The sequence below is a fragment of the Trachymyrmex cornetzi genome, unplaced genomic scaffold (genome assembly GCF_001594075.2).
Source record: "Trachymyrmex cornetzi isolate Tcor2-1 unplaced genomic scaffold, Tcor1.1 scaffold646, whole genome shotgun sequence".
NCBI lineage: Eukaryota > Metazoa > Arthropoda > Insecta > Hymenoptera > Formicidae > Trachymyrmex > Trachymyrmex cornetzi.
Genome location: NW_017299966.1, coordinates 1239770 through 1263728, shown reverse-complemented (window position 1 = coordinate 1263728; position 23959 = coordinate 1239770). Strand labels below are relative to the sequence as shown.

The 23959-nt window shown below is 32.8% G+C and overlaps 4 protein-coding genes across 9 annotated transcripts in view; 1 reads left to right on the top strand and 3 right to left on the bottom strand.

Moving 5' to 3' along the window:
- Positions 1-350: 350 nt before the first annotated feature.
- Positions 351-10369, bottom strand: LOC108767074 (transcription elongation regulator 1). Of its 2 annotated transcripts, none has more exons than XM_018516764.1 (18): positions 10006-10369; positions 9212-9470; positions 9033-9122; positions 8653-8844; positions 8014-8260; positions 7680-7898; positions 7365-7568; positions 6953-7223; positions 6633-6865; positions 6391-6551; positions 6011-6219; positions 5766-5916; positions 1836-2282; positions 1535-1744; positions 1182-1448; positions 1019-1096; positions 728-951; positions 351-625 (listed from the first exon to the last, which is right to left on the bottom strand). In XM_018516764.1, exons 1-18 carry the CDS (start codon positions 10164-10166, stop codon positions 622-624), a joined length of 3627 nt encoding a protein of 1208 aa, XP_018372266.1. In that variant the 5' UTR covers positions 10167-10369; the 3' UTR covers positions 351-621. The 2 variants fall into 2 exon arrangements, with proteins under 2 accessions (XP_018372266.1, XP_018372267.1); XM_018516765.1 differs by having other exon boundaries at positions 9212-9458.
- A 2310-nt stretch (positions 10370-12679) lies between these two features.
- On the bottom strand, positions 12680-14413 carry LOC108767035 (transcription elongation factor B polypeptide 2). Of its 3 annotated transcripts, none has more exons than XM_018516653.1 (4): positions 14195-14413; positions 13543-13607; positions 13304-13457; positions 12680-13164 (listed from the first exon to the last, which is right to left on the bottom strand). In XM_018516653.1, the coding sequence occupies exons 2-4, from the start codon at positions 13543-13545 to the stop codon at positions 12818-12820; spliced, it is 504 nt and encodes a 167-aa protein (XP_018372155.1). In that variant the 5' UTR covers positions 13546-13607; positions 14195-14413; the 3' UTR covers positions 12680-12817. The 3 variants fall into 3 exon arrangements, with proteins under 3 accessions (XP_018372155.1, XP_018372156.1, XP_018372157.1); XM_018516654.1 differs by lacking the exon at positions 14195-14413 and adding an exon at positions 14097-14159; XM_018516655.1 differs by lacking the exon at positions 14195-14413 and having other exon boundaries at positions 13543-13623.
- Positions 14414-14768: 355 nt separating this feature from the next.
- LOC108767024 (DNA polymerase delta small subunit) lies at positions 14769-17727 on the top strand. Its single transcript, XM_018516643.1, has 7 exons — positions 14769-14956; positions 15599-15831; positions 15963-16264; positions 16327-16537; positions 16610-16844; positions 17144-17436; positions 17532-17727. Exons 2-7 carry the CDS (start codon positions 15615-15617, stop codon positions 17648-17650), a joined length of 1377 nt encoding a protein of 458 aa, XP_018372145.1. The 5' UTR covers positions 14769-14956; positions 15599-15614; the 3' UTR covers positions 17651-17727.
- Positions 17728-19154: 1427 nt separating this feature from the next.
- nsl1 (non-specific lethal 1) overlaps positions 19155-23959 on the bottom strand; it is a 12435-nt gene continuing 7630 nt past the window's right edge. For all 3 annotated transcript variants that reach the window (XM_018516753.1, XM_018516754.1, XM_018516755.1), the window contains exons 4-12: positions 22678-23180; positions 21706-21897; positions 21364-21595; positions 20977-21084; positions 20788-20863; positions 20518-20668; positions 20115-20335; positions 19898-20032; positions 19155-19437 (exon numbers count right to left, since the gene is read on the bottom strand). In XM_018516753.1, coding sequence (XP_018372255.1) covers positions 19291-19437; positions 19898-20032; positions 20115-20335; positions 20518-20668; positions 20788-20863; positions 20977-21084; positions 21364-21595; positions 21706-21897; positions 22678-23180 — 1765 coding nt within the window. In that variant the 3' untranslated portion in view covers positions 19155-19290. The remainder of the gene's footprint in view (positions 19438-19897; positions 20033-20114; positions 20336-20517; positions 20669-20787; positions 20864-20976; positions 21085-21363; positions 21596-21705; positions 21898-22677; positions 23181-23959) is intronic.

Genomic DNA, 23959 nt, shown 5'->3' with positions numbered 1-23959 from the left:
CTACAAAAATAATGTAATAAAATATTTCGTAAAAAAATATTATTACAATAAAAACTTTTAGTATAAATTAAAGTAACATCTTTACTATTGACTGATCATGCTAACGAAAAAAAATTCGTTTATCAATTTTTATCTTTTAATCAATTTTTTATGAACTTGATTTATTTCGCTGCAACTGTTTTTTTATCTTTATGTTTGTCTCTATATAAAAAAATAATGCGTTTGACCAATGTGTAACATCCTAAACAAGATATTACATTAAATTAGAATTTAAGTATTATAAGTTGAAGGATAACATCGAGAATAGGATTAATATATATAAAAGCATATAGAATACATCATTGCATTGTAAATTAATTATTTTACACGGGTTTACCGACATTCTGTGAAGGATTTCATTTAATATTAATCAACAGTAATATATATGCTTGTGCTACATATCTCACAATGCAATACAATCTCGATTGTGTAGAATTGGCATTCATTAAATTTTATTGAATCCTATACAGGCGATAAATTCGTGTGTAAAGTAATTCAATTTAACTACAGCTATAAATTCATTCATTTTTGTTACTGTTATGTGTCATATGGGTACCGCCGCATTTTGATGCAGATCATTCTTTAACTGAAACAGAAATAGATGGTTAATACAAAATGATGTTTCGAGTTTTGTTTAAGAGAACAAAACATAAAGTTTTGTTATCTTTGTTCTACGTTTTAAATTTACTTTGTAGTTGATCTTCTCGATGGTTCCGAAGCAGTAGGAGGTGGCGGAGGACCTCTACGTGCTAATTCTTCCAGATAGCCCATTAATAATCGTGTCCGTTCAGCGGCTGTTGCCTCAAGCACGAGGAATCGACGATCTTTTCTAAGAATTTCTTCAATCTCTGCTAGATGTGAGCTATTCTCTTGAACCTTTTTGTACGTTTTGTCAGTGATCAGTTTTGTTTCCTGAAAATTGCAATTTTTTTACTAACAGTCAAATTTAAAAGATATATTGCAAGTTAATTAAACGCACCTGTAGGAGTTCCCTGAAATCAGCTTTGGCAGCGACAAGTTTGTCCTTAATATATTCCTTAAACTCTTTCTCGCATTTCTAAAACAATAAAAAATATATATAGAATAAATAAATTCTGAATTTTTTTACTTTTATATTTAATTTTAAATTAACGATTACGTACTCGATCACTAGAAGAAAATTTCAAGTATCTAGGATCATCTTTCAACGATTTCTTAATATCTTTCCAAGATGCCGTTAATTCAGTTGATGCGCCTACTTCGTCGAGTAATTCCCGAAATTTATCGCGCTTCTTACGGCCTAATTGTTCAATGTGTTCGTTAAACAATCGTTCTTTCTCCTCGCGATCTAAACTTTCCGCCAACTCCCACCTATGATCCTTCCTCAATTGTCGTTTCGCTTCTCTCCAAGCTAGATCGCCATTTCTTACCTGCAATTGAGACAAATTTAAGATATTGTAATCAGAGATATCAATAATTCTCGTTGAACATTTTGTGATTGAAGCTATATACATACCAAATCAGCAAGAAGAGCGCTGAAATGTTGAACCGCCTCTGTGTGGCGATGATGTTGTCTTTCCTTATCCCTATCGCGAAGATGTGTAGCTAAAGTCCTTTGCACTTCTCTTTCTCTTTCTCTAAGACTAGCTTCCGCTCGTCTTTCACGGTCTCTTTTCTGTTTCTCACGGTCCTCCTCCGAATCGGAATGGTCATCTCCCTCTTCCTTCTAAAAAACAAAACAAGAAAAGATAAAGCAAAAAATGTACAAAAGAAATATATAAAACCGATAGACAGAAAAATCGTTTATTTATACTTACATCATTTTCCTTTTTAATGCTTTTGTCGTCGCTTTCTTCAATTTCTCCGCTCTCTTTCTCTACCATCGTCTCTTTTTTCTCCTTCTCGCTCTCCTCCAGGGGAACGTCGTTTTTTCGTTGCTTTTTTTCCCTTATATTATCTTTATCAGCTTTGTCCTTGCTGGACTTTGTTTCTTTACCTTTATCCGAATCCTTACGATCTCTGTCCTTCTTGTCCGTCTTGTGATCTTTCTCTCTGTGCCGATGGTCTTTGTCTTTCTCCTTTTCCTTTTTCCGCTCATCCTTCAGCAGGCGAACGTAATCTCTAAACCAATCTTCCCGCGTGCTTGCCGACTCTACGACTCTGTATCTCCAATCCGTTTCCAACTTTTTCTTGCAATCGCTCCAATGCGAATGCCTGTCGATGTCTTTGTGCTCACGTAGCATCGCAAAGAATTCCTTTTTTACCTGAAACGCATTTAACATAAGAGTTTTCATCGCTGAAAAACAATTACTGCTTGCTTACTATTAAACAATTCTTTTGCTTTTAAGATCAAATCTTTCTTGGTTCTCTTATATCATGCACGCTTTAATGATATTTTCAACCAATTATTACACGCTCAGCCACATTACAATCACTTTTATAAATATTATGATATGATTTGTAATGTGGATCAAACTATTTCAACTTGCAAACCTTTTAAATGGTTTTCAAACTATATTTCGTTAGGGGTAGAAGAAATAGTCATTCGTGTTCGTTCGTATCAGGAGGTTTCACAACGTTAAGGACTCTATTTGTCGAATTTTTTTTATGAACTAAGCTGGTCATTTTTTAGAGCTGAAAAAAATTATTAACTCATTATTCCTGTAAAAATGATTATTATGATTATCGTCATCATTAAATGTACAGTATTTTCTCTATTCGATTACATTAAACAATACATAATTAACTTAAACTTTAATTTTTAAGAATTATATTCGTATATCTCATACACACAACATACTGCCATTTAATGATGACTGAATGTGTAAGGTAAGTAAATGTTTAACTGCCGTCCTTGCTGAAACGAAAAAATATGGTTAGTACATTATCATTAACTTCGAAAACACTAGAAGCTCGCAGCCGTCCAAATTACGAAACGAGTTTCTATCTAATTTCTCTTTTTCTCCTACTCACTATATTCTAAAATACCTCTCGAAGAACCCACAATTTTAGCAACAGCGTCACGTATTTCATAGCACATCGCACCGTTTACAAAAATTGTAACATATAACTGTTCTCTTGATAATTTTCTCTTGATGATATTTTTCGTAAAAATAACATAACAGAGATTATTAAAATAATATTTACTCAAATGTTATTAAAATAAAGTACATTTCTCTTTCTCCTAAGCCTCGATACTTTTAGTTCGTAATACTGAAAGCATTAAACGAACAAAATTAGATACGATAGACAAATATCTTTGAATTGTCTGATCTACACAAAGTATGTGAAATTAAGAATTATCCCATAAAATAGCTTTCTTTTTAATATTCCCATTGCGTAATTTGTAAACGACCGAAATGATTTGTATGATATTCTTTGTTGTATTAAAAAGAATATTTAGATATAATATTATTTATAAAAAATAATCGAGAGACGGTTACAGCTCTCAGACACTGGCACTTTTCGTCTTCAAACATATACAATATATAACATTCATTACTCGGATCCTATAAAAATTTTTAAGATACTAAGAAATTTGAGTTTACATAATTGAAATTTACTTCTTTATCTCATTATAACTGAAATTAATATAAAACTTCACTTGCATTATTATTATTAGAACAAAAATAGTTAAAGTTTTTAGAGACGAGTATAAAACAAATTTATGAAAATGTTAATCATTCATTCTATGTAAAATTTAATAATTTCACATTATAAATCTGTACTATAATTTCTTTTTGTATCCTCTAAAATGCATCACACGATAAAGTTAATTTTACATACATATATTATTGCCGACAACAAGAACCGTTTATATCTTAAAGTCGACTTAAAATTACTTGAGAGTACTATATATTTTTGTACATCAAATTTGATGTATCATGTATTGACATAAGAACAATAGAAAAAAATATGATTTTAAGATAATAATTCGTTACTTTTTATGAATATGAAATACTTTACCTAAAACTACTTGACCTATATACATAAAATAAGTTTTTAACAATATTAATATGCAGAAGTAATGTTCGAGCAATTATTATTCAAAAATAAAATAAAAAATCAAACAAATAGTTCCTTATGTCGTTGGTGTATTTGTTTTTATGTCCATACATTTAAATGTAAATTCTATGGTAGCATTAGAGAGAACTGAATCTTTATATTTCTTAAATCGGAATATATAATCTCTCTGAGAAACTGTTTTGCGGACTAATGCTACCTCGGGCTTTTGTATACCCTTTTTTCCTTCCAAATAAATTAATGTGAAATCTTTTTTTTTTTTTTTTCAAATTTGACTCTGGGGAAAAGTTAATCTTTTGAAGTAACGAGGATTACGAGTAATATACAAATACCGAGTTTGCTCATTCTCATGACACTCTGCTTTGAAGTAAAGAATGCGGCGCGCGAGGGTGTGCCAGAGTGACCCGCAGAGAAGGTGGGAATGGTAGATGACATCATCCATGCCACCAACCAGCTTCAGTACCACGCCACTCCACATACGGAACCTGTCCTGCCTGCATCCTGACTGAAGTGGAGAGTTCAGAACACATAAGTATATAAGGAAGCGTCACATACTAAGATTTTATTCTCTACATCTCCCATCTTAGAGCTACAAAAACTTTTCGATTTCGATCGAGCAAATCTACTGGAGTAGAGAATTATTATTAGAGAAATATCTCCTGGTATATGTGTTCTTCAGCCGTTATAATTTTAGGAATTCATACTATCTTACAAGTGGAACAAAATAATAACATACCTATGAAACCTGAAAGAAATTAATTAATTATCGCTGTAAAAACATAAACTTTATTAAACATTACTAAACATATCCTTTCCTACATAGAATTAAAACGCTTTGCATATCTATTCTTAATTTGATTCTTATGCTATCGCGCATTGCAAAGCTTCGCTTAATAAGGTGAAGTAATTCTTCAATTGAAAAATTAATGAAATAATATAATTATATAAACATAGAAGCAAGTGCTGAATAATAAACATATATTCAACCCATGCGCAACTTATCGCGGATATAGTGTGTATTATATTTACATGCTGCTTTAAATATTCTTCGAGCAGCATTTATGAAGTAATTCACTATAAATGAACGGCATCTGTCTGGAATGGAAGGAGAAAGGTTTATTTTATAGGAATAAATGTAGGAAATGTGGTTTATGATGTTCTTCTTATAATACAAAGGACTTTTAGGTACACTTATAGATAAAAGAAAAATAAGTTTACATAAATATTAAGTATTTGATAAAATAACTTTTAAGTATATGATCAATATATATTGAAGTAAAAGAAATATTTTTACGAGTCTTCACAAATAATATGAAAATCAATATATGTGTATATAATATTACTTACAATATAAATTCCAAACTTTCGTAAGCAGATAAGAATGAAATTTTATAATAAAAAAACTAGATAAATTAAATATTAGTCTAATATTTGTATTAATGAGTGTTAAAGTCAAAATAATTTATTATTTCAGAGAATATCTCAAATTATTTATAATCAGTATTGAAAGATATTAGTATACCTAAATCCTCCATATTTATTAAACATACACGTCTTATGAAATTTTGGATGAGGAAAATGTTGCTAGAATGTATATCTTACTTGTATCGATGTTAAAAATATTTATAATTACTTGTATTAAAATGCATGGTCCTGAAAAAATATTTGTTGCATTGCCACACAATGCGCGCGCACATTAAATAATGTAAATAAAATAAAAATACCTGTTCTCGTTTTGCTGTTTTTTCCTCTTTCTCCTTCTTTCGCACTTCCAGAAGATATTCGTTGAAAAGGCTTTCTCGTTCGCGCATCTTTTCTACATTCTTAAATCGTTCATCCCTTCCGTGTTTTTGAGCAAAATCGCTAAACGATGATCTACAAAAATATAGCATAGAAAAAATAAATACAAAAATTAATATTTTCCGCAGAAACAAAAAAAAACGGAAAAGTGCTTTCTTTATACACGTACTTTCCATGAAGTCCTGCCTCTTCTAAAAGCTTCTGGAATTGTTCTTTTCGTTCTTTCATCTTATTCCTCTTTTCTCGTCTTTCTTCTTCTGCTCTCTCCTTTACGTATTTCTCGAACACCTGTTTCCTTTCCTTTGACGTTAGAAGTAAATAGCGCGGATCAAATACTATTTTATGAAGTTCTTTTTCCCAAGTACTGAATGCAGATACCTGAAAACATAATAATTCAGTTGCTTTCGATATGGATATACGAAATTGATTAAAGTTTGAAAATTGTAAATAAAAGAGTGAAATGTGTGGACTTTAATCCATTTCGGGAGCAATAAATTAAAAGTAACATTATAGTCTGTATAAATAAATGATAACAATATAATAACTTACATCTTTCTCTGCAAGCATATCTCTGAATGATTTGATCCTCGTTTCCAATGGAACTATCGCCCTCTCCCTCGCTGCTCTCACTTCGGCCTCTATCGCAGCTTCCTTACCGATATCGATGGTCTTTTTTCCTTCCTTTTCTTCCTCTTCCTTAATGGGTGTAGCTAAAAGAAAAAAAAATACGGAATTTATATTAAAAAAATAAATAAATAAATGCAATCACTTAATTTTAGAATAACAATTACTTTTGGTATCTTCGTGTTTTATCTTTTTGGCTGGTGTAGGCTGGTCATCATCACTGCTTTCGCTGGTATCCGACTGACGTGCTGGTTTCGTAGTACCAACTGCATCTGGTGGCGTTGAGATCATCTTGTCCACATCCTGGCGGCCAACGAGATCATCCGGCCTTTCCCAAACTGATATCCTCGAAGAAGGATTGTAGAAAAATACCCGTCCGTCTCCCGTCCAAACGACGCACCTTTACATACAAATATATTCGCTAGTTCATGTAAATATACATAAAATATGAATAGCAATATAAAAAAACAAATATTTCTAAGTATACCATGGAGTTCCAGGCACTGGCGTACTAGAAATTGGTCTAGACTTGTCTTGAGGTTTTACAGGTTCCTTTGTAGTATTTTCCTCTTTCTTCGGTTTAGCACTATCAGCATCTTTTGTACTATCTTTGGTTTCGTGAACGTTCTCTGGTGGCTTTTCTTGTTTGCTAGGTTCGACCGTAGTACTATTGTTGGTAACGACAGTGGTTGTAACAGCAGTACTGGTAGGAACAGCACTTGCTTCTTCATTTTTCTGCCGTAATGTTAATTTCGCATCTAACAAAATTAAATTTTAGAATACATCATCGGATTTAAGATATAAATTGCGAAATAATTATATTAAAAAATTTTTAATATCTACGTTAGTCATTTTGTTTTACAAAAATAACTGTTTTAAAGAAATGATTTATTACATACTTTCTAGATCTTTCAAGGCTTGTGGTTTTTCCCATACTGATTCTCCTGCTTTATTGTTGTAGTAATAAAATCTGCCGTCTGGTGCACGATGCTCGGTCCAGACCATAGCAGCTGCTACTAATTCAGAATCAAGTTGTGCTAGTATAGCAGGATCTTCAGCAGGTGTTTGAGGTGTCATTACACCATGAGGCATTTGTGGCATACCTAAAAAAGAATGTAGGTAGATTCTATTCAATCTATTTATAAACTATACAAATATTTCTTTTTTTTTCATCATTCATAAGATATCTTTTTCATTTGCGTATTTTACGTTACCCCAATTTGTTTGTGGTGGTCCGTAACCGCCAAAAGGTTGGAAACCAGGCGGTGGCATCCCAAAAGGCGTTGCTCCGAATTGTGTTGCAATCGGATTACCAAACTGATTTGGCATTCTATGCTGCATAGGGATCATATTTGGTGGTGGTTGCATTATATTTGTGTTTACCGCTGGTGTATTTATTGGTGGTGTATTGGTAACTGTTGTGGGTGCTGTGCCTAACATTTCAAAATTTCATCTCTTAATAACAATATTTTAACATAAATTTAAAACACTTGAGTGTTAAAATAAACACATAACGCTCAAAAACATTTTCAAAATATATCAAATTACCATTTGATTGATTTGTTTCAGATGTTTGATTACTGACATCTGGTGCATCATTTAATGTAGGTGGTGGTCCGGTGCCAGGAGGTGCTGTACTTAATTGATTAATAGCATCTGTATTATTAGAAGACGATTGTTCACCGCCTTGAGAGATTCTGTTTTCACTAATCTTGGTCGGTGTACTACTTGACGGAGTAGGTGTGGTAGAACGTGTTGCCGCTTGTTTTGATGCACCATGTACTAACTGTTCCAACTGCAAAATCATGAGACACTTTGTTAAAAATTGTTCTAAATAAATCGTTTTAAATCTTGTTTAAACGAACAAAATAAACTTTTAATTTTATACGACAAATAAGTAAACTTACCTTTGTTGTAACATTGCTAATTGTCAATTTTTTGAAATATGGTTCTTTTATTTATACTTCATTCCCTTGCCTGTATTTTACCCGCGTAAAAATATATATCAATAAATAAAATATATCAATAAAACTAATGGTAAAAAAGAAAGAAATACAAAAGATAATAAATATAATTTTATTGATATTGAAAAGATATACGACCCAGATATATAAAAAAGTAAGATTATTTATAAATAACAAAAATAGCATTAATTAAAAATACAAATCGAAACTCGCATTTATTTACCTGATCTTGTACCATGACCTTTACATTTGGTCCCTCTGGCTTAGTCCATGTGGTGTCTCTCGTACGAATATTATAATAATACGACTTGCCATCAGCCGCTTTCGTCTCTACCCATACTTCTCCGTTGAGATCTAGACCTGGAATGTTTGCTTGCTGTTGTGGTTGTTGAGGTGGCTGCTGTTGTCCTGGAATCTATGGTATACATTTCATTATTTCAGGAAAATATTCTTAAATGCTTTTTATTATTCATTTCTTCAAAAACAACAAGCATATAAATAAAAGTATGCTATCTACAAGTTACATTATCAAAAACAGATAAAGAATAATATTGGCAGTACTAAAGTAATTAAAAAGTATATTTTTCATTACACGTAACTTACGCTGTTCATGTTAGGTGGCCCCATTCCAGGAGGTGGTCCATATGGACCTGGTCCTGCACCCATGGGGCCATTCATCATATGTGGTGGTGGCTAAAGCAATAATTAGATTTTAGAGTTAGAAATCGATATATATATATATATATATATATTCGTAATTATTAAGAGATTCAATAACATACCATTCCTGGAGGTCCCATCAAGTTCGGAGGTCCCATGAAATTAGGAGGTCCCATCGGTCCCCAGCTGGGATCAAACGGTGGTGGTCCACGAAATCTTGGCCCTGCTGGACCAGGCGGACAATTTGGCCTTGGTGGAGCTTCGAAAGGAAAGCCATTGTTTGCTCCACGGAACATTGGCCCACGAGGTCCAAATCCTCTTCCTCTAAACCTTGGGGACCCACCTCTCATAGGGAAATCAAACCCACCTCTGCCACGACCCCTTAAATTATTTTTAAATGTTGTGACTAGATATCTTAGCGTTCTACCATGCCACTTAGAGGAAGGAAGATCAGAAGTAGCTTTCCGAATCTTACTTGACTCTTAAGAAAAACAAAAAGAAATGTTCCGCTCCACACGCTGCGGATCTGATCTGCTCGCGTCAGGCACCACGCATACTCGCGCAGTAACGCTTCTATGAAGAAGTACTACAAAGTTGCTTGTAAAAAGATCATAGCATTAGTTAATTAAATCCCGCGCGAAGACGCGAGGGGCCTTCGCGCGAGCCGGTGTCGGTCCAAAAATAAAAAAAAATCCGACATTCCTTGTATCTCATCTGCAAGGACTAGAGTAAAAAAACACGTGATGGATCGGGACGTTGTCAATTCTTGAATTAGACAGGATAGATTAGATGAAAACAAAACGGGAAGAGAAGAGCATGCAAGGCTGAAGGAGAGTATGAAAGAAAAGATGCGGACAACACCGTGAAAAGATCGCTGCTCGCGGAGCCGGAATACGCGACGCGTCGCGATACGCACCGAAAGCCGCCTCGGCCGCGCGGCATGAAGTGCCTGTAATCATCGCCCTCATAGTTGTACTCCTCTGTCTCCTCCATTGCCTCGTCATTGTGCTCCTGCTCGTTGGCGGAGGCAGACTCGGTGGCCGCGATCGCGGCCGGCTGCTCGCTGTTCGCGTCCATCTCTCGACAGAACGATCTCGACAAAAGTGGAAAACAACGGAGAGATCAACAAACAAGCTGGGCACGTCACGACGGAGAAGACCCGTCTCACACGCCCATTCGCTATCGCTTCACTCGTTATCAATCCCTCTGGCTGATCTTCGTCTAGCGCAGAAAAAAAACGCCGCGGACAAATTACTATTCTACGCGGATACGGGCCGTAAACACGTCGTTGCAAACCACTGCAAACACACGCGAATTCCCCTAAACGCGCCGGCGTGGCAAGCATCTACGGGGGTTCCTAAAGCCCGTATCATCGACTATACCTATTGAGAACCTCGCTCATTGGCCATTGGGATTTGTCCCGTTGGTCCCGTGGTGCAGGAACAGGAGTGGAGGAAATGAGACGGCAGATTGGATTTTTCAAACTCGGTCTAGTGTTTTTCGCTTCTTGAGAAATCAAGCCATGTTTGAGAGCGCAATTTATATTTCGTAACCACTACAAAGAGAACAAGAAATTTGATGTCATATTGACCGATTATTGATCGAATTTATATCAGTTTTTATAAAGGCTTTTACCATATACAGGGTGTCGCGACCTTTTTTGCTAATTACTTTTGTGATAGAGCGGACTAAACTGAGTCGAAAAGTCCTCTACCATTTTGCAATTTTCGCAATAGTTAACAAGATATTAATTACTAAAAATTGCAAAATATTGGTCTTAAATAATTTTTTACTCAAATACTATCAACTTTACAGAAAAACTGCAAGAAATAAAAATTTTTTATTTTCTTTTCATAAAGTTCTGAGAATTTTTTCGGAATTTTTTAATACCGTATTTTCTCATGTTGATAAAAATAAGAAAATGCAGTACTAAAAAATTGATAAAAAATTCTGAAAAAATTCTTAGAACTTTATGAGAAGAAAATAAATAATTTTTGTCTCTTGCAGTTTTTCTGTAAAGTTGATAGTATTTGAGTAAAAAATTATTCAAGATAAATAGTTTGCAATTTTTAGAAATTAATATCTTGTTAACTATTGCAAAAATTGCAAAATGGTAGAGGACTTTTCGACTCAGTTTAGTCCGCTTTATCTACACAAAAGTGATTGGCAAAAAAGGTCGGGATACCCTGTATATAATTTAGTCAGTATAACTTATTATTTTGACTTTCCAATTGTTCTCCTTGAACATGAGCGTTTACGCCATTCATTATAATCACGATTAGTTGCTGATAGAGTTCTGAATATTAATATCTAGATATCTAGATGTTATTATTAATGACGTTACACAAGTGATTACAACATTAATTATTTGTTACTAAAGGCTTTGGCATTCAGGAAAAAAATGTGAGAAGAAAAAAAAGAAAAAGTAGAATAAATTTCCATGAAGTAATAAAATATATTAGTGAGAAAAAAGTAAAAATAAAAATATATATTGTATGAAATATTAACCGTATCATAAAAAGTGCCATGCTATTTATATTTATTCGTATCATAATTTAAAAAGTAATATTTTTTTTTTCTAGGTATGAAGTATGTAATGTGAATTTGTCATCAGATTTCAACAGTACTCTTAGTTAATATTGCAAAGTTTTGTGATTGTATTTATATCAAGTTATATGTAATCTATAATATGAACACAATTAATCGGTATCGCTAAGCTTACATTATGTGCAGATTCCTACTCTGTAATCCTTAACAACAGTGTCGATGTTGTTATATTGAATCTGTTCACGTTGTTTAAAATCTCCAAAAATTTTTGCATGTAAAACTAGATATATAGGCATTAAAAAAAAAAAGAGAAGATTCTGAATGCAAAAAGTTCAAGCAACGCAAACAAATTATTATATATATTATCATTGCACAGATTTTTGTATAAGTCCATTTCCCCTCTAGAGTGTAAATGTCTCTTTGTCTCCAAAAATATCAAACATATCTATTTCACTTTAAGTTCCAAAAGTAAACTGTTCAGCTACAAAGAAAACAAAGCTTATATAATATCCAAGCCCAATATCCGAAAAATCAGAATTCGGTAATGATCACACAAATTCATTTCCATCTATTTCAATTCCTAAGGGATTGAAATAAATAGAAATGAATTCATGTATGCATTTCGGAATCCAAAATTCTGACTTTTCGGATACTGGGATATATAAGCTGTTTTTTTGTAGCTGAACGGTTTATACTTTTGGGACTTAAAGTGAAATAAATATATGTTTGATATTTGTGGAGACAAAGTTTTACACTATTATACTAAAAAAAAAACTGCTCAATGACAATATAACTCAAATAGCACAGCAACGCTTAAAAAAGCGTTTCTGTACTCTTTTTTAACATACAATTAAAATATTAAAATATACAATTAATAATTTATTAATAAATATATAATTAAAAATATTGTATATTATATGTTGAATTGAAGGAATCTTAATTTTTATACACTTTTTTTTAGTGCTTTCTTAATGCTTTATAGGCGATGTAAGCTACTTGGCAATATCGACACTATCGTTAAAAATTACAAAATAGGAGCTTATAGTGTGTTTATAGTACATTTATTATACTACACAGTATAGTATACTATAATTATTATAATACATTTTTCTCACTTTGCATTATGTGGAATTTCATCTGAACGCAAAACATAATTCATTGTCGATTGATGCAATGTCATATCATTTCGTTTTCAATGTTCTTTTTGGACCTTTTTCTAGAAATTCTTCCAGCATTTTCGCATACTTTTCATTATAGGCAATACATTTTTCCAAATCATCATCATTTGGAGGCATTGGCCAGTTTGTGTTAGAATATGGTGTTACTTTGAGACTTTCAAACGAACCATCCTCTTGTCGTACAGCTAAACCAATTATTGCAGGACTCGATATCATTGCCGCTGATGAAGTCAATCCACATTGAAACAACTGTGCAGTAGAATCGGATAATTCCTGATATTCTTCAAGATGACCATTGTTTAGAAACATGATAAATAGCCGTTGATCCTGTGGCTGTACTTTAAATATAGCTATAAAATATATTCATCTCAATATTAACGTGTTTATTGAAGTAAAAATCGTGTAATTCATCGCACTAATATATCAAGAAAATGTTTCTGCTATTTACATCTCTGCCTATTAATTTTTGAGGTATCACATATGTCTTACTTTCAATCATTTTCTTGAGCTCAATAACTTGAGTACTCTCCGGCACATCGAGGTATAAAGTCATCTTTTTCCGTCTAATTATCAAATACACAGTTGTTACATGTTTACTATCACATATTTCTTGCTGTTTATTATCATCATCGCCTAAAACCTCCTATAAAGATATTCTTAGAAATTAATTGATTTGGAAATAAAATGTATTTGTTAATCAAATAAAGCAAAATGGATTAGAAACTTACCATTATATCTAATTTAATAAAGTTAAGATCAATCAATATATTCTTCCTAGGACAATAATAGAGACCTATATAAAGAACTGTGTGTTTATCAACAGGTTAACAATGTTGACAAATTCAGTCATTATCATTTGTGTGCTTTTGAGATAAACATCGTACATACTCCTTAACAATATAATATTATCATCTTTATAATAAAGATTTGAAACTTAAAAAAAAATATATATATATATATATTGTTAAATTTTTATATATTCAGCTACGAATATATAGAGGTGAATTTAATATAAATATGAAATGAATCGTTACTTATTTTAATAAAACATCATCCTTTATTCCTTTTCTTATTCTTCCATTATATTTTGTGAATGCTTTCGCTTTTGAAATCGAACATTCACGTTTCAATTAAAAAAAAAAGCCTAAACACGCCATTTGAAAATCTCTCGTTCCAACCATAGAATATGTACGATGTTTTAAAGATATCAACATGGCTAAGAAATCTCTCGAGATGACGATTTTACATAATTTTGATTTATATGTAGAAGAAACAAATTTACATTCACATAAACATTAACTTGAAAACTGTAATATAACTATACGAGTGTTTTCTCTGCACGTGCTGCCGCATCGAAAAAACTTGAACGATTCGAATTACCTTTTCTTGAATTTATTCAACGCCGTGTAATTTTCAAGTATCAATAATTATCTTCACAATACTTTATATTCTTTATAATCCTCTAGAACGCAGCTGCGAGAAAAGGAATCCCGCGAAAATATGTGTAGAAAAAATCTGCAAAACTCGTAGAAAAAAATTGTTGGAGTTGTTAATAACGCTTCGAGAGCAACACGACTACCAATTGACTATCCTGCATGAGGAAAGAAAGTCAAATCTGAGGTAAACCGAGGTTCATTCGTTGTCGCGTCCATCGATCCCACGTGCGCAATTTATGAAGAATAAACCATGGTGGAATGGAACAAATTTTAAAATGGGGGGTAGTAAAAAATCCAATCTTAAATTTAAAATTGTCAAAGAGATCATACAATCTATATTAAAATATGATCTATTATTTACAATCTATTAAAATCGTACAATCCAGAAACATACGTACGTTATGCAGACATTTCATTGGTTGGACAAAATCTTAAGGCTAGACTTGTATTATAAAATCGAACTGTGAAATATCGCCCTTATGTTTATGTAGCCTCTTCAATAACACGACACACGTACACTTTGCAAAGCGGGAAAGACGCCTCACATGGCGTGTGATATCTCATTTGCTTATATTTAAATAAATATCGCGTGTATTTCTAAGTACTATCAAACAATACGAATCAATATTGAAAATATCAAGAAACATAAGTCCTTAACATCTATAGAGAATAACGAAAACACTGAAAAAGAGATACGGGTAGAAAGGTTAGAATTGAATGTAAGATATGTAGACGAAATGTGGAGTAATCGTAGGAAATAATTTATAATACTCAGCTTCGCTTACATATCTTATACTATATAAATATAGTATTGCAAACGATCTTTGTATAAATTTTTATTTCATCGGATATCAATGGGTGCATTCAGCAGAAAAGAGCGCTACTAGAGCGCTCGCTGTTATTGGTGTATTCTTTTAAATCATCCAATTAGAATTTTAGATCTGGAAGAATACACCAATAACAGCGAGCGCTCTTAGTAGCGCTCTTTTCTGCTGAATGCACCCAATGTCGCGAATACGTTTTTAAGAGAAAATAATATAACACAGCTTTTCGAGGGGCATCCTGGGGGGATGTCTCTGTGTTGTATAGGAATTGTTGAAGAGTAATTAAATGCAATTAGAAGATCAAATATATCTTTTAGTACTTATTGAATTTGTTTACAATTTTAATATATCACATAAATGCACAATATAATATAAATACATAGATTGGAGCACATTATTGCGTTGAGTCAAAGTGACCTACAATGTAAGGTTTAAGATAATTAAATGTTCTTTTTATTGTATATAAGATATTTTTATTAATATAATAAATGTACAGTATATGAAATTCTTTTTATTGTACATAGAATATATTTGTTAATAATGGTGCACACAACTGATGAATCCATTAAAAATCTGCCTTCAAGACTGGAAAATGAAAATTCACAAGAATTTAAAAGACAGGATGTACAATATGAAGACTTGTCCAGTGATTTTGATAATAAATCGATTGATTTCTCCAGGCAATTCTGTAGCATATATGCAGTAAGATTGGCAGAGTTGAGAGAGATATTAATTCCACGAGTTGTTGCAAAATGGGGTGAGTTTTATGTACTATTAATTTTAATGAAATTCTACTTAATTAAGTTAAGATTTTTATACACAAATATTTTGTGATTTTCAATATAAAATCAAGTAAATAAAAATTTTATCGTCTATATTTTTTTTCAGGAGATGTTCAAATAATAAAGTTAGCAGAATTGGAAGATTTTGAAAGACAAGAATGTGTGATAATTGGTACACTCTATAAACATCAAAAGTGTAAGCCATCGATATTACATGAATTAAGCGAAGATCATCAACTCACATTGTCTGAACCAAAATCAAACTACTGCTCAGAACAGGATCAACTTTTTTTGGAAGATGAGATGCTGCGCATCAAATTAGTGATCGAAGATGCAGATTTAAAGAATTATGTCACAGGTGTTGTATGTGCAATTTTAGGTCACAAAGACAAGAACGGCAGTTTTGAGGTATGTAAGTGGATTAAAATTAAAATACATATACATATATCTACATATGATATTTTATTCAGATCAAGGAATGGTGTTTTCCTGGTTGCATGCCTAGAAGTTTATCTGCACAGCCAAAGTCTAAAGGAAAGCTGGTATTCTTATCTGGACTTGACTTGGCAAATACTTCAACGAACTTATCGTTAAATCTTTTAACCGAATGGATATGTGGGATGGCGGGAGAAGCAGCGGCGCAAGAAGATGCCACTGACATTGTTCGAGTTATTATTGCTGGTACATCGGATCTTTAATGTCTCTGATAATCGCATTCATTTTCACACTTTAGTATTACTGAATCTTATATAGGTAATTCGGTCAAAACTGTCACTAAGACAAATACTTTAATGGGACACGCCGAAGGAAAGGCACAAGACGCCGCTATAACGAAGGAAGTCGCTAAGGCAACGACACTTGCAGATTCATTTCTCTACGAAATAGTAAAATGTTGTTGCATTATTGTAATGCCAGGTCAACACGATCCTACCAACGCAATGTTGCCACAGAGACCACTTCATCCATGCATACTACCATTAACGTCTAGGTATTATATAAATATATATATCGATTACAACAAAGTCTAAATATATATTCCAACTTCTCAGTCAAGATAAGATTACACAATTCTTTAGAGTTACTTGAAAATTTTTTGTCTATTTTTTTATAGCAAAGAAATATATATGATTTTAGTTGTTTTGCAATTTATTTATAAAGACTTTGGCAGCATTACAATAATTCGAAATTAATACATAATTTTTTTTTATTTTTACGGATTTATAAGACTTTCCGTCCTAAATCCAAGTACAAATACAGTTCTAATAGAAATAATACGGTATTTTTCAGATTTCAAAGCTTTAAAAGTGCGACTAATCCGTGGATCGGCAAAATCGCTGAACGTATAATAATGGGCAGCAGCGGACAGCCTATTGAAGATATTATAAAAGCAACCGGTGAGACAGATATTGCTCCTTTAGATTGGTTGGAAAAAACGCTGCTTTGGAAGCACATGTGCCCGACTGCACCAGACACATTACCAGTATATCCTTACTCTGTAAAAGATCCATTTATCATAAATTATTGTCCGGATATATACTTTGTGGGTAACACAGATAAATTTGAAACGAAACTGTGGAAAGGTAATTTAATATTATAGAAGAGATAAATACTACATTAAAAAATTAATATTTCCTCATATTTACAATATTAACTAAAATGCATTTAACACTTGTAGGTGAAGAAAATCAGATGGTTAGGCTAATTTGTATTCCAAAGTTTTCCTCTACACATATTGCAGTTATGGTAGATATAGAAACTTTGGATACTGAATTTATTTGTTTTGGAACTGAATGAATGTATACATTTGAATAAATTCACGATTTATACAAGACATAATTAGATAAAAATAGATAATCTAATTATACATGACATTTTTTTATTGACAGATTATGTCACTGCCGCGTTAATCTACATTTTTGTATATTTATTATAAAAAAAAATTTGGAAATAAAACAATTTTATATTTCGATAATTCTACATTTAATAGTAGATCTTCTTCGGTTGCGTCTTATGCGTATACAATTGTGTCAAAACGTGTATCTTCTCTATAATTATTTATCGATATAAGTTAATGCAAGTCGAAAGAGAAGTGAAACTTAAAAAGATGCAGAATTGGATTAAACTATCAAAATTTGTTTTGTGATGTCAATCATTGTTACAATCGAGAAATGCTGATGATAGATAATAATCACGAAATGTTTGCATAAGAATTTGCATGTTGTAAAAGAAAGAACAATTTCTGTTGTCACCTATTTTTATTTGCATCTCGTAAAAGTGATATACAAAATTGAAACGCATGCGACTTTTAAGAATTCGTAGACATTTTGCCTGGTTATAAAACTTTTAATACGAAAGAAAATACATGTAGTATCACAGACTATTAGAAAATTGCGAAATCACAGTGACACAAGACTTTATTTATATGAACGCTTAAATTAACAAGTGAATATATACTTCACAAATTATACCAATGATAAGAACATAACAGTCAAAATACAGAGCGTCAGAATTTAACTAATAACACATTTTTAATATTAGTAGTTTCTACATCAAATTTCACACGCTATGTCAAGAATATCTTTTATGATACATAAATTTACAATTTCTCTTTTATAATTTTATTTTTTATAACGTTATCCTTACCTGTGTGTATAATGTAATAGTAATATCTTAAGACACGACTCGGTCATATACGAAAATTAAAACAGGATTATCTTAATTCTAAAAAAAAATCTATGCTTAAAGAAACTGATTTTGACTGTTACATAAATTACGTTTGCGAAATTAGGTGCAAAAATTACGTTACGGACAATGTACAAGGATTTAAATACAAGTTTTGATATAATATAAGTAAAACTGTAACGTACATTAAGCATTTGTAATATTAACATTTCTTGTAGAGTATGTCACGCAGACTGCGATATATCCTTCTTTTTCACAAAATAGAAAAAGCATGTATATATTGGAAGGTACACAGTGCTACAGAATAATTCGATTGGCACTTTTATTTAAAGTGAAGAGCTTCGATCGCAAACATAAATATAGTTTTGTACAAAACCGCTCAATTTGTCATGAGATTCCACTTCTTTCAGAGAATTAATACTATCTACTATTTGTGTAACAGAGCAAAAAATCAATAATGCATATCCTAAACGTAATATGACGTTAAAGTTCTAATGCTTTGGCCAAAATAGCAATACTTAAAAAAAAGTAATAATAATTAATTAAGGTTTTTCCATTAATTTAAGCAGAGAGAATGAAGTTATAAAATTTATATTTATAATACACTTTACAGGTTCATAATTAACTTAAGGTGCAATGTTACATGACCGATAGGTATATATAACAATTGACAGGTAGCTTCTGCATATATATATATGTATATATATATAGTAACGACGTAGACATACTGTACTTATTAAGAGTTTTATATCCTATCTTTTAGCCGTCGGACGTATTCTCTCCTTTTCAGTGTCTCTATCATCAGCTACTGTCCACTCGGGATCATTGGGATCCTCACCGTCTATATCGCAACAAGCCGATTCGGTCGAATCCGATTCGGGAGAATCCATTTCAGCTTCCTAGAAACGTAGAAATACAAATAGTTAAACACGACCGTCGTCGTCGACAATTACTTATTGGTCCAATTGGTCGATTTGCGAAAAAATTCTATTTAAGGTTGCAAGCTCTCATACGGCAGCTGCGTGAACCAAGGAGCAAACTAGAGTTGTGTAAAAGATTCTATAACGTATAGAAAGTAACGGTCGCGTTAATTTAACGCGATATTTTTTCATCGTTAAACATTTGCTAATTGCGTGTGTCTATGTGTATGTGAGATGAAAAATAAAATGAATTACGTTACAGAAGTATGAAGCGTCAAGTGGTACTGCTTACCGGAAATAGCCTCGAGAGGAGCCATGAAAGTTGGCTCAAAGTGTATATTAATAGTCAGTACTAGCACCCACATACATTTTATATAATTAAATTTTCTCACTTAGATACTCGATGCAAGAGATATTAGTACAAGTATAACGTACGTACATCATCACCCTTATCTTCCTCGCGGGAACATAAAGACGTCGACGAAGCTTGCCAGTGTCCGTCCGGCATCGCTTCCAACATCTTGTCATAAACTTCTTCAGATAATGGGAATACTCTTGGATCGTACGGCAATATCTGTACGAAAATTTCAGGAACATTACAATATCACGTGATATTTATTTAAACGATATGAGATATCATTACCGCGTGTCCTTACCTCGTTGTCATCTTCGGTAAATGCGGCCGTGGCATCGTCTTTTCCAAGTCTCAAAGAGGGCATAGTGCGACGTCGCAAAGAATTTTGTAAAGCAGACGATCGGTGCGAATCTAAACCCGATAACTCTGTGTCCTGCACCTGAGACGGAGTGGCAGGTGGAGACGTGATTGGAGACGTCACGTTTCCACCAAAGTCACTGCTCGCGTGCGGCGACATAGGATCTAAAAGAGAATTTGTTTTTTCCCATAAAGATATAATTTCATCGATTTTTTATTAAATAGTTATGCCGAAGACAACTAATTAAAAAATTATCTTGAAGAAAAAAGATAATATAATTGAAATAATGAACAGCTCATAATAACGGCATGATAAAAATTCATGATAAACGCGCGGGGCAATATACCTGGCGTGTTCGCACCGCTGTCTGCTCTGCTATCGATACGACGATTATGACGAATACGTGTTTGGTTTGGCGTGTATGTCCTACGTTTGTATTCCTCGCGTTCGCTACGTTCATGCCTCAGGGCAATCGTTTCGTCCGACAAATCTTCAAACTGTCAGTCATACGATCATTGAATTAACAGAGTTACAAAAGAGGAAATAGTAAGTTTCTTCATTTTTTTACTGCGTTGATTTTTATCGCATATAAGCGATTATCTCATTATCTACTTACGTCACTGTCCTCATCAGGCCTGTGCATCACACCGTTCTTCACATCCATTTTCGCGGATTCCTCACGCACTCTCCACCTTTAATGATAAAAAAAAATAGAGAAATGCTTTAATGAAACAATAATGATGTCAAATTAAATTAAATTTGTTTAAAAATTGAAATAACTGTGAATTATAAATATATATCTTACTTTGGTGTTAATATCTCCTTATATTGTAACTTTTCAGGTCTAGTTGAAGCAGCGACACTATAAGGGATGACTATATTATCGATGTCGTACGAGTTTTGTCGCAAACGCCTGAAAAAAAATACATATATACATATATATATATATATATATATTACAAATGAGTCATGGACAGTTCGTGAAATGATATTTTAGTATTTTGTTTTGAATTGATAAGAGTGATAGCGACTGATGATTTCATGAATATGAAAAGTAATTAGCCTCCATTTTATATTCTCAAGTAGGTACTCGTATTCCATATAATGGAAAACTTCGCGTGCGGGATCGATATAGTGATCTCGTTAATGGAAGAGTAATCGATGCATAAACGATGCATCAAGCAACGCTTACCCATGTGAATTGGAACTTTTCTCTTTAACAACGTTTTTCTCCGTCGAGGCAGTAACGTGTTGCAATGGAGAAGGCACTGGAGATGAGTGTTTGCTGGAACTTGAAAGTGCGCTAACGTCGTCGTCATCCTCAGTCGGCAACTTTGATACTTTTTTCTTATTCAATCCAGGCACGCTTCTCTCGTGACTGAGTCTATTTCTCTTTTCATTTTTTAACATTTTTCTCTTAATCCCTGTTAAAAGAGGTATACGTTATTTCACACCAGAGAAAAAACAAGAGTGATTCACTCTTTTAATAAGTAAAAACATAGATTGTGCAAAATGACTTCCTTGTAATACGTACGTGCTGTAAGAATAGTAGAGGATGATTTCTTTAATCGCGCGGTATACTTCGTTCTATTAGGAAGTTTCTTATTTCTTCGTTCGTTGCTATCTTTATCTTTCACTCGGGTAACTCGCAAATTGCCTCTCAACATTTTCTGCTGCCACTCCACTGATTTCATAATAGCTTCTAAATGTGTTCCATGTACAATTTCTACAATAAACAAAAGATGTGACAGATAGTCAGAGAAATTTTCGTTATTGTTCAACAATTTTTTTTTGCACTTTTATTAAAATTTATTTAAAAATTTAAAACTACAGGAAAGACTAAGGGTATAGACACAATAGAAGAAATAAGGAATAATGATTTCAACATATCAGAAATCAGATACACTGGAATATTTCTGAATATTATCATAAGAGTCTTTTTTCATCAATCTCTTAAGCTAATTGACAGTTAACTCGAAGTGTCAACGGGCAGTTAATGCATCTCATTTTCCTCTCTCTCTTCCTCTTTTAAGACAACTGTTAGCACTACTGCGAGTTAACCGTTAGCTTAACCGAAAATTGATGAAAGAGACTCTAATAAACTGTAAACGTGTACAGCGCATGAACTTTCCTAAGGCATATTTTTTTTTGATACTCCAGAACTGAACTTCTTTGTATGATTTATTTTTTATCTTTTTCTCTCCAATGTAAAAAGAAAAAACCTGAACTGTGGAGGAAGTTCAATTTTGAGATATTGAACAAAAGAAGCCTCTAAATCAGACTTATCCAATTTTAGTTCCGGGGCCAAAACACAAGATTTCGAGAACTGTAAGGTGCTGATAAAGCATTGTTGATGGCTGTGCATTTTGGCTCCGGAGCTAAAATTGAACAGACTTACTCTAGATTGTATACACATATTATATCCTTACAACATATAGATATTTTGTATTGAATAAAGCAAGAATTTTAACAATGAAATTTTTATTACATTTACAAATAAACATACCATCAGAGAATGACAACACCGGATGAAAACTGGAATCAACAAGTGCTACACGTTCCTGTACAGAAAGCTGTTCAATTGGTTCTTGTGGCTGCATTGGATCTAGCCTTCCTGTACATAAAGCACATGCAGGCAATACATGATCACAATTGCATCTCACTGTTGACGCTTTAGCTGCACGCTTTGAAACTTCGTGTAGCCTGTCGACTTGCAAAAGCTTTCGCTTTCTATAAAAATTCCATACAAATGGACGCGTCCTACTAGCTGGTAATTCGCCCTCGGACGAATTGCATCGTCCAGTGGAACCTGGTAGAGCGCCACTGTATCCATTAACGGTTTCTGCATTTTCAAGAACGACCAGGCCTTTCGCGGCCCTAACCTGCCGTTGCAGATCGTTATGCTGTCTAATTTTGTATTCTAAATCTGATATCTGTGCCTGTAGCCAGATCCACCGTGATGCTACACCTGCACGATCCTGTGCATATCTCCATGCTGCTCTTTTCGATCTGTGCAAATAATGTAACAATACGATTGGCCTACTGATTTGCAAAATTAAAGATCATACGTTGTGTAACAAATCAGTGTAGCCTATTATCGTAAAAACTAGACGGAATGTCGCGACATTAGAGAAGTGTTATGAACTCGACAAATTTTATAATAAATTATTATTTTCAATCTTACCACTTTGTTTTACAGAATTACTTTACTCAAACATAATATGCACAATATTATTGCAATTACAGACAAAACACGCGTTAAATCCGCATGTCAAACATTAAAATATTATGAACGCGTTTTCGAAACAGAATATTTCATAAATAAACAAACAATAAAGAATACAGAACCGAGCCAAAAAACATATTTCGGTCCATTTTCTTCAACTGCAATGATTAACTTATTATTTATTATACAGGGTGTCCCGAACTTTTTTGCCAATCACTTTTGTGTAGATAGAGCGGACTAAACTGAGTCGAAAAGTCCTCTACCATTTTGCAATTTTTACAGTAGTTAACAAAATATTAATTATTAAAAATTGCCAAATATTAGTCTTAATAATTCTTTACTCAAATACTATAAACTTTATAGAAAAGCTGTAAGAGACAAAAATCATTAATTTGCTTCTCATAAAGTTCTGAGAATTTTTTCAGAATTTTTTATTAACTTTTTAGTATTGCATTTTCTTATTTTTACCAATAGGAGAAAATACAGTATTAAAAAATTCTGAAAAAATTCTCAGAACTTTATGAGAAGAAAATAAATGATTTTTATCTCTCGCAGTTTTTCT